Genomic DNA, 10,502 nt, shown 5'->3' with positions numbered 1-10,502 from the left:
CATTGGGAATACCATGGAGAGAACTTAGTCTTATGAAGATGGTTTTCAATTACTATACCTTACAAACAGAAGTCTCGACTCTGTTAAAATTAGTAAATTTTTACCCAGATTATTTCCACAAATTAAATTTACCTTGAATAAATTGAGTGGCAGAAAAATTAATCAGAAAAGTCAGATCCAAAATATGTCAAATTGAATAAAGGTTGAAAGAAACTATTGTGTTCAGTTATTAGTGAATTTAGTTTTTTGGTGACTTTTGGGAGACCAGTTTCAGCAAAAGGCTGATGGGAAAAGATGTATTGCAGAGAGTTGAGGATAAAAATGCTCCAACAATTATATAGACTCCCAACTACTAGATCTTACTTGAGGTCGCTGGTCTTATGAAAAATGTTAGCTTGACTTATGTGCTTTTTTCTAGCTTCCTTTATCTCTTTATTCCTCAGATAGATAATGGGGTTAAAAAAAGGGAGACAAAACTACAAAGGCCAGAGCAATGACTGTATCCCAGAATAAGGAGTAGGTGGCAGAGAAGTGTAGGTACATGAGATCCACACTGCCAAAGAAAACCAGAAAGCCAGTGAGGTTGGAGACACATGTGGAAAATGCCTTGCAATGACCCTCAGCTGAACGAATACATAGAATTACAGCCACAATACCAACAGAGGACATGAAAATGAGCATCACATCTGTAATGATCTCCACTGCATGGACAACATCCACTGCCTGCATCATGATGATATCTTGTGTGTCTAGGCAGGCCAGACTTGGCACTGGGAGCAAGTCACAAAAGATATGCTCAAGGTGATTAGAGCCACAAATAGCAGTGTGGAGATCCAGGCAATCTCAGTGAGGGGCATGATAAAGCCACAAATACAGCAGCTTAAAGTCAGCCGGGCACATAGCTTAGGGGTTATGATAGTGGGATAATGAAGAGGGCTTCAGATGGCCAGGTAGCAGTCAAAAGCCACAAAACCTCACTCATGCCTGTGGAATGGAAGAAATACATCTGCAGGAGACAACTGCTTAAGGAAATACTCTTCTCACTAAGCAGGCAAGACAGCACCTTTGGTATGGTAGCTGTGGTTTACCAGATCTCCAGGAAAGAAAGGGCACTAATAAAGTACATGAGAGTGTGGAGGTGAGTATTCAGCTGGACCACTGTGATGATGACTAGGTTTCCAACAACAATGAAAGCATAAATGAAGAGCAGTAGAACAAAACAGATGACAGGATCTCCCCAGGAATAAGGGAAAGCAGAGAAGATAAACTCCTGAGTAGTGGTTTGATTGGGGCTCTCCATCTCCAGGTGAAAAATGAGGATTTCAATTCCTACTGCACTCAAGCCTTCTAGGAGATGTTTACTATTGGTCATAGAGTGAGTACACTTACCAAATGCCAGCATCTGAATAAATCCCTGTATTTGGGCTGTAGAAGAAGAAGGAATATTCCATATTCCATAGATGCTTACAACTAAAATTGGAGTATGGGGAAAAAATACAGTCAGAAAACACAGCCAGTATTTTAGACCAATGATCCTCAAAATTCAGCATGCATCAGGATCACTTGGAGGGCTCGTTAAAACTGAGATTACGGGTCCCCATACTGAGAGTTTCTAATTCAGTAGGTGTGAGGTAGGGTCAAAGAATTTTCATTTCTAACAGATTTCCAGGGAATGCTAATCCTGCTGATCAGAGGACCATATTTTAAAACCACTGCATTTAGACAAAGAAAGAACTAGAAGAGATAGTGAAAAAATAGCAAGGTGATGCTTTTGCCCATATTCAAGTCATATTGATTTTCTAACAATCTCCCCATAACTGTTTCAAAATTCTTCCTTATAAGCTCTCAGTTCCTCATCTGATTCTTTTGTTTGTTTGTTTGTTTGTTTTTTTACAGTACACGGGCCCCTCACCACTGTGGCCTCTCCCGTTGTGGAGCACAGGCTCCAGACACACAGGCTCAGCGGCCATGGCCCACAGGCCCAGCCGCTCTGCGGCATGTGGGGCCTTCCCAGACCGGGGCACAAACCCGTGTCCCCCGCATCGTCAGGTGGATTCCTAACCACTGTGCCACCAGGGAAGCCCCTCATCTGTTTCTTAGCATATGATTTAATTGAATATTTTAATGATGAAGACAGACATCATTAATAAATTCCACCATCTTCTTCCTTTTTCTGCCTCTAAATAACGCATCCTTTCTTTCATCTCTCTTTTCCTTCTCCATCTTCTAGGAAAATGGAGCTGAAATGTATTTTGTACCAGAAGCCTTTAGTCAAAAGAAGTAATAGATGGAAACTGACTATGTCAAGCAATAAATGCAAAGCTTTTCTAGTATAATTATACTGGGTGGTTGGGTGGACAGAGAGAGCTGTAGTGTTCTGTAGAATAGAGTTTAAGTACAACACATTTTAATATATTGTCCTATTCCTTTATCTTCTGTTCAGAACTATTTATTTTACTTTCTTTAATGATTTCCTCTCTTCTGCTATCAAATATGCACAAATCTTATCTTGAGAGGAAAGTCCTATCTCTATTCAGACTATTTCTCTCTTTTGTATCAACATCATTATTTCCTATCATGTTAATACGTATTTACTGTCTTCATTCCCTCCTGAATCCCTTTGAATCAATTGTCTTTCAACTTTCCATGCCTCTTTTCTTAAATTATACCAATGACTTTCTCATTGAAAATTCAATGGCCTCCCTCTGTCTTTGTTGCCACTAACCTTTGAAGGTCAATCACCCAATCCTTGGAAGTCTTTCCTTCTTTTGCCTATTCCACACTACATTATACAGGTTTACCTCATTGTCTATTCTGTCTTCCACCTCCCAAGTTTATGGAAATAACACAAAATTCTATCTTTGTTCTTTGTTTCTCATTCCATCTTCCCTTCTTCAGAGATAACTCATTTATTCAAGATTATTGATCAGCTCCTTAGGTTTTCAACTCTCATTAATTAATGTGACTCCAGAATTCCTTGTTTTGTATCTCAGTCCTGAGCCCCACATTTTCTTTAGGACTCTCTCACTTAGATGCATCACCTTGACCTAAATTTGCCACCTCCACCTGTTATGGAGTGAATTGGGTCCTTCCCCTGAAATTCATATGTTGGAATTCTAACCCTGATACCTCAAAATGTGACTGTATTTGGAGATAGGATCTATAAAGAGATAATTAAATTAAAATGAGATTATTAGGTTGGGCCCTAATCTGATATGACCAGTGTCATAAGAGGAGTAAATATGGACACAGTTTCAGAAGGAGGCTCATAAGAAAATTCAAGGAAAGACAGCCATCTACAAGCCAAGGAGAAAGGCCTTGGAAGAAATCAACTCTGTCAAAACCTTGATCTCAGACTTCTAGCTTCCAGAACTGTGAGAAAATAAATTCTTGTTCAAGCCATTCAGTCTGATACTTTGTTATAGCAGACCTAGTAAATTAACACACCATCCTTACCCCCAACACGCAACCAATTTCCCTTGCTGATTTTCTTATTTTTGTTCTTCTATATATCAACTTTACACATTTTTGCATCTATTGTCCCATCATGTCTCAAACCTAATTAATCATCAAAGTCTGCTTAACTATTTTTTTTTTGCTGTATTACCAATATCTTTTATTTCCATTGTCTTACCCCTAATTCAATGTCTAGTCATAATGTCTACACTATTGTAATGGATTTCCAAATGTTTCTGCTTAGGGTCTTACTTTTCTCATACAAGCCTCCATTCCCTCAAGATTAATCTTGCTAGAGCATCAGTTTACTCATGTGACTCCCCTTCCACACCTATACTTAAGTTTTACATTCTCATCATTTTCTTCCTCTAAATTGTCCCTTCTTTAAAAAGGAAACAATCTCAAATCCTCTAGGATAACAAATTTCTAATCACTGAGATAGGAAAAAATAAGCTCCCTTTTTGTCTGTCATTGATTAATAACCTTGTGTTGTGTGTGCATTAGGAAAGGGCACTTTATTAATGGTCTATTATTTGTATTAGCTATAGATATTTGTTCATTGATTATGTGACTAAGTCCCATCAAACTCCCAACTACATTGTCTTTCTTTAATATTGCATTGAAACGAATTTTTTGTTATTTCAGCAGAAAACAAAGCCATCTTACCTACTGTTGCTGTAAAAATTATTCATTACCAGTCCAGTTTAGTAAACCTGTTATTAATCCAAACATGTCACTTTCATTTTCTGGTCTCTGAATATTCCTGAAAGAAATCTTTCCTGCCTGAAATATCCTCTTGTTCTTTCCAAGCTCTGCCTCCTTTATATATGTATATATTTTTAATTTTTTTTTAATTTTATTTATTTTTTTATACAGCAGGTTCTTATTAGTTATCCATTTTATACATATTAGTGTATATATGTCAATCCTAGTCTCCCAACCTGCCTCCTTTTTAAACTAACCAAATTCTACATGTGTCTTTTCTAGTTTTAACAAGCTAATCCCACATCTCTAATCACTCTATTTCCTGTAATAGTTATGTATCTATATATCTTTTCCTCTTAAGATAATTTTCCCTTTTAAGTGTTCTTGATTTTTCATATGCATATCTGATCTTTCCCATAAGTCTTGATGTCCTCAGTAGTAGTCACCACGTCTTGTGACTATGGTCCTATGAACTAAACTGGTCTACTAGTTCAAGAAAGTGCCCCTCAGCAGACCCAGGTCTAATTCCCTATTCTATTGAAGAGATGTGGCCTAGCCAAAGAAAAGGTAAGGAAAATCGAAACCAAAAAGAAAAACTATTAGACTTTCCCCAGTGAACACTCTATCTTTATCCAAAGCTCAGTAAAGTTATGTCTAGTACAATTGTCAATGACGTTAATGCCTAACAGTAAACTGGAAATCTCACTTGATTCCTGAAACACTGATTCCTGAAACATTTCAGAAATCAATCACAATGCTCATTTGTTGTTTTAAAGCCATCCCATGAGCTTTGACTCCTTTGTATCCCACCCATTTCTTGGGAAATTTAGTAAGTGAAATCATTTTTCTTTGTACTAACTTGCCTTATAAAAATCTTTCCTGATTTCCTCTTGCCCAGCCTTCCCAACAGTTACTCACAGTATCTATATTCATACTAGGGCTCTCTATTGTCATGTGTGAGTATTTTTCTTTCTCTGGATATCTACCATTCCCCAAAATTAGTTAAGTTACTGACCTTGTTGCTCTTGGGTTCCAAAGTTGGAATGAACATGGGTGAAGACTCTATCTTTCTCTACCCTGATGTGGTCAACAATATAAAGCTACTGAGACAAGAGACAAGCATCTTTTTCTCTTCTGCTATGTTTCTACTCTGAGCTCTCCATCTAAACTATATTTCCTTCATCAGTTAGAGATTAAAAAGATCTGACTTTCCTTTAGAGCTCTCTCCCTCTCTCCCACACCTTTGTGTGTACACAAGTATATCTTTTCCTAAGCCTAACTAGAAAGAGAAGATGGACGTTTGGGAATTCTACACAAGTGAGTTAAGATAAGTAGGAAAACAATCATTCACATAACGGTTCCAATCAGGAAAAAAGTTCAGGCCTGTAATTAGGAAAACCCCAATCTGAGGCAACTCCAATCCAGGAAAAATGAGAAAATCCAGGAACTTGAGTCATTGAAATAAATGTTTGTTTTTTATTAACTTCCCTTTCTATGGCACTTCTGATTGGATTAGCTTTAACTAAATCAAAAGCTGAAATTCCAAGAGTCAGATTTGAAGAATGTTAATGCAGTAGAGGGGAGGAGATTTGTGGAACAATAAAAAGAGTGATCTGCGCTTACATCTACTTACTAATTTCTAAGACATTCAGCCAAATTTAGGAAAAATAATTGGCCTTCCGTATGCTCCACCTATTAGTTCCATATTGAATTTTGTAGCCAGTGTTTTAGCTAATCCTGTTGATTTTTCCCTGTTTTGCCTCTTTTTTTGTGCATAAATGTCAGGGAAGATAAATGACAGGCAGGACAGTGCCCCAAATGTTAAACCAAATCAATAGTTTTGTATGTTACTCCTATTAAGATTGTTTCCATTTTCATTCATTTATTCACTAAACTTTCTGAGAATAAAAAAGATTAATAAAATGTAATCCATTTCCTTCATTTCTTTAAATGTAATGACTTTTCTTAGTCAAAATAAGTTAAATAAATATGCAGTAATAAATGGTATTATGATTTCAGACAAAAACACTCTCACAAATTTTCCTAATACAACAGTTACTAGTTAAAGAATATCACATAGAATTAATAAGAATTTTGTGCCACATTTGGACTAACCCAAAACATTTTGCTTATGTACATATGACAAGCAACAAGAATAAAAATGTAGAATTGTCTTTTCTACTTGTTAAAATTCTTCATTCTGTTGTGCATATTTCTTTTTCCCACAGGGTTTGAAGAGTTTTTTAGCTTTCATTTTACCTTGAAAGATTTTTTAATTCCATAACTTTATATTCAAGCACAGATCAAGTGCAACGTGACTATAAGCCACCCACACAATGAAGAAAAAATGTAGGAAGGAGAATGTAATGTCCAAAGAATGACTCCTTTGCATCTCTTTATTTTCCACTACTCAGCCCCTGCTCTATTTCTAAATGATCTCAAATCCCTTTAATGTGTAAAAGTTCTTTAACATACAAAAGAACAGGCAGCATGGTTAAATAACTACACATCTAATGCAGGTAATCTTTCTGGAAATGGTAGAATTATTTTAAAAGATTTTTAACAATACAGTTCTAAAATACCTACAACTCAAAAGAATATCTTAAGATTCAGATAAGAAGCATTAGTTATTAAATTTCTGCAATCTCAGGATGGTACAATGTCAGACAAAGCCCACACACAGCAGAGTACAGTAATTTATTAAGTGTTTCACACATTGATTTTAAAACAATAATCATTTATCCTCACACACATAAGTCTGTTAGTCAGCTGCAATAGGATGAGCTATGCTCAACTTCAGGCTCTGGGCTCTGGGTTCTGGGCTCCAGGCACCAGACTTCAGGCAGGTTTTGTTCAGGTCATCTCCACACATCTCTCGTTCTCTGAACCAGTGACTCTCAGAGACAAGGTTTCATATGGGTCCAGGGATGAAAGGGAAGCAGCTATCTGAAGCAAATCTAACTACAAAGGAACATATTCAATACCTGTAACATTCATTGATATCTCAATAGTCAATTAAAGGAAAAACCCAATCCAAATCTGTGTGTCAGGAAAGTATATGCTACCCACCATGAATCCATTCATTGGAAAGTTATGAATTTATAAATCTGTTGCAGGGATGTGAAGAATTGGGACCAAAGACTCAAATTATCATCATTTCTTATTATAATTGTACTGCAATTTCAGCTTGCCAATGATAGAATTGATATGATCCACAGAATAACTAGACTTTCATTTAATCTATACATCAGTTACCATACTATTGAAGTTTTATCAAAAGTGTTACATTGATACATTATTTGTGCAAACATTTACAAAAGCAATATTTTTACCAAGAGCTATAAACATATTTGCACATTTGCTTTTAATGTCAATTTCTTGAAATTTATCTTGAAACAGAAGTTTTTGAAAATGGAAAGGACTTTATGCAAGAAAATGATAATTGCCATATTTATAAGAATGGTGATAGTCAAAAAAACAGTATAGAGAAACAAACAATAGAGAAACAAACAATAGAGAAACAAAATGGAAAAATAATTTGTATGTCCAATCAGTGAAATATTTTACCATAATTAAACTGATGGTTTTAAACATATTGTGGAAACACAAATAAATTTGAGTACATAATTTTGTTTTAACATATTCATTATCATATCACATATATATTATCTTAAAATATTATACAAAGTATATATTTTAGCACAACATGGAAGGAAAAATAAACAATTTTTAGAGAGGTGGATTAAATCATTAATAAATTTGATTGACTTTAGATGGAAATATATGCATTTATTATGTTTTAACGCTCTCTTATATTGATTCTAAATAGGATAGTAAGTTTCCATGGGTAGGAATCTGACCTTCCTAACTGCTTTTTTATAGTAGTTAACACAATACCAAATGCAGTTCATGATGTCCCAGTCATGATAGCATCACATTAAGATCACATCAGTACATGTATTTTTTTCTTTTTTTAATTGAAGTATAGTTGATTTACAATGTGTGTTAGTTTCAGGTGTACAACAAAGTGAGTCAGATATATATATACACATATATATATATATATATATACACACTTTATATATATATTCTTTTCTATTTACCATAGCCAAGACATGGAAGCAACCTAAATATCCATCTAAAGATGAATGGATAAATAAGATGTGGTGTATTTATACAATAGACTGTTACTCAGCCATTAAAAAGAATGAAATAATGCCATTTGCAGCAACATGGTTGGACATAGAGATTATCATACTAAGTGAAGTAAGCCAGCCAGTACATGTATTTTAAATGTCAGCAAAGCTGACTGAAAAAGAAACAAAGATGAGGGATAAAGTCAATGGCCTGGGTGCCAGGAATTCTTGCTTCTTAATGTCCAGTAACTTATTGAAAGGGCTTAGAGAAATCACCTTAGTAACACAGAGAGTTATCATGTAGTGTCACTGAACTACATGGGCTTCATAAGGAAACTAAGAGTATTGTAAAGACAGATTAGATATCAAAGAGAGGTATTGAGTAGTAAAGGTAATACCTATTAGTATTATATTAACATTTATGCAATTAATAATTTTGAAGTAACAGTAAATTAAAATCAAATAAACAAGACTATAGATACAGAAAAAAAATTACACTGACCCTAGAAAGTCAGAAATAGAATTGTTATTGTTGTCATCTCTGTAAATCCTCAGAGGACTTTCTTTACCAGTCTATTCACCAGTTATGGGGAAGAAAGTTGGACTAATTGTATAATTCTTTGAAACCCTAGTCTATTTGGGCTCACTATTTTGTGAAGAAGTTCCATTTGTATAGAGGACTGCAGCCTAAATTACATACCAGATATATTAAACACTTTTGGGGAGCAAAGGAGCTTCTTAATAGCATCTTTCATGTCCTTATTTCTCAGGCTATATATAATGGGATTGAAATAGGGAGCAAGCACAGAGAACGTTAGAGCAATGATGGTATCCCAGAATGGTATATAAATAGCAGTGAATCTAAGATACATGAGGGCCACACTGCCAAAAAACAGTAGGAAGTCAGCAATGTGCACAGCACAGGTGAAAAAGGTCTTTTTATGACCCTCAGGTGAAGGTATGTCCTGGATAACAATGATAATTCGAATGTAAGAAAGAGAAATAATCAGACATGTTATTAGAATAGCGAGAGCATGAATCACACCTTGCACCAAGATCACAAAGGCATCCGTGCAGGCTAAATTTAATAAAGGAGTGAAATCACAGAAGATCTGATGGATTTGGTTGGGACCGCAGAAAGGTAGGGTAGAAATCCACATAATCTCAGGTAGAAGGATGAGGAAACCAAAGATACAAGACCCTGCAGAGAGCTGAGCACATAGTCAGGGAGTCATGATGGTCAGGTAGTGGAGCGTGTTTCAGATGGCAACATACCTGTCAATGGGCATGACAGTCAGCAAGCCTCCTTCAGTGTTTCCGAGTGAATGGAAGAAGTACATTTGCAAGAGGCAGCCAATGAAAGAGATGGTGTTTTGATTGCTGATCAGATTGGAGAGCATCTTAGGAATGGTGGCTGTGGTGTACCATATCTCAAGAAATGAAAAGATACTTATGAAATTATACATGGGATTGTGAAGATGGGTATCCAACCTTACAGCAAAGAAGATCATTAGGTTCATTAGGTTCCTGATTACAATAAACATGTAGATGAAAAGTAAAGGAAAAAAGTATAGGAGGCCACCATCCTGGAGTTTGGGGAACCCAGTGAAGATAAACTCAGTTACTGCTGATAGATTTCCACTCTCCATATTCCCAGAAGAGCTACCTGTGAATGAAGAAGATGGTACACCCAACAAACAGAGAAGAAAATCAGTGCAACATAAATGTAAATGGTACTTTTTTACCTGGTATTTTTGTGTTTTGACATTTCCCAGATTCAAAATAACTGATAACTTGTCTATATCACTAATCTTTTTGTTTGAGAGACAATATAGCATGATGATTAGTAGCATGGGTTCAAATCAAACATTCCAGGCCTGAATTTTCATTCTGCTACTTATTAGTTGGCTAAATAGGCAAGTTACATAATCTCTCTGAGCCTCAGAGTCTTCTGTAGTTGAAAAACATTAGTGCAGAATTATGAGTATTAAAGGAATTAATGTATCAACGTCCATCATATTAATATTGATCCATATTTGTTAGTTATCATTTCCTACCTTGAACAGCTTTCTAAACGAATAATATTAACAATTTATTAACTGTTAATTGTCATTAACAATTTATTAATTGTCATTTAGATCTTGTTCACTCCTCAATCACTTGCTATGTGACTGCTTTCTCTACTACTATACAGAAGCCATTCTG

General features: G+C 35.6%; 1 protein-coding gene and 1 pseudogene across 2 annotated transcripts; both read right to left on the bottom strand.

Annotated features, from left to right (window-relative positions):
* Positions 1-219: 219 nt before the first annotated feature.
* Positions 220-1,300, bottom strand: LOC308613169 (olfactory receptor 6K2-like; annotated as a pseudogene). The gene has a single exon. The product of its transcript is annotated as an olfactory receptor 6K2-like (transcript).
* A 7,689-nt stretch (positions 1,301-8,989) lies between these two features.
* Positions 8,990-9,946, bottom strand: LOC308629794 (olfactory receptor 6K3-like; the record flags this gene model as incomplete). The annotated part of the gene is given in 3 exon segments (XM_081258032.1): positions 8,990-9,520; positions 9,524-9,556; positions 9,560-9,946. Coding segments are annotated over 3 exon segments (951 nt in total).
* Positions 9,947-10,502: the final 556 nt, after the last annotated feature.

The sequence above is a fragment of the Mesoplodon bidens genome, assembly GCF_964165515.1.
Source record: "Mesoplodon bidens genome assembly, chromosome: 2".
Classification (NCBI taxonomy): Eukaryota; Metazoa; Chordata; class Mammalia; order Artiodactyla; family Ziphiidae; genus Mesoplodon; species Mesoplodon bidens.
The sequence above is the reverse complement of the archived record's forward strand: the minus strand, read 5'-3'. Positions and strand labels throughout refer to the sequence as shown.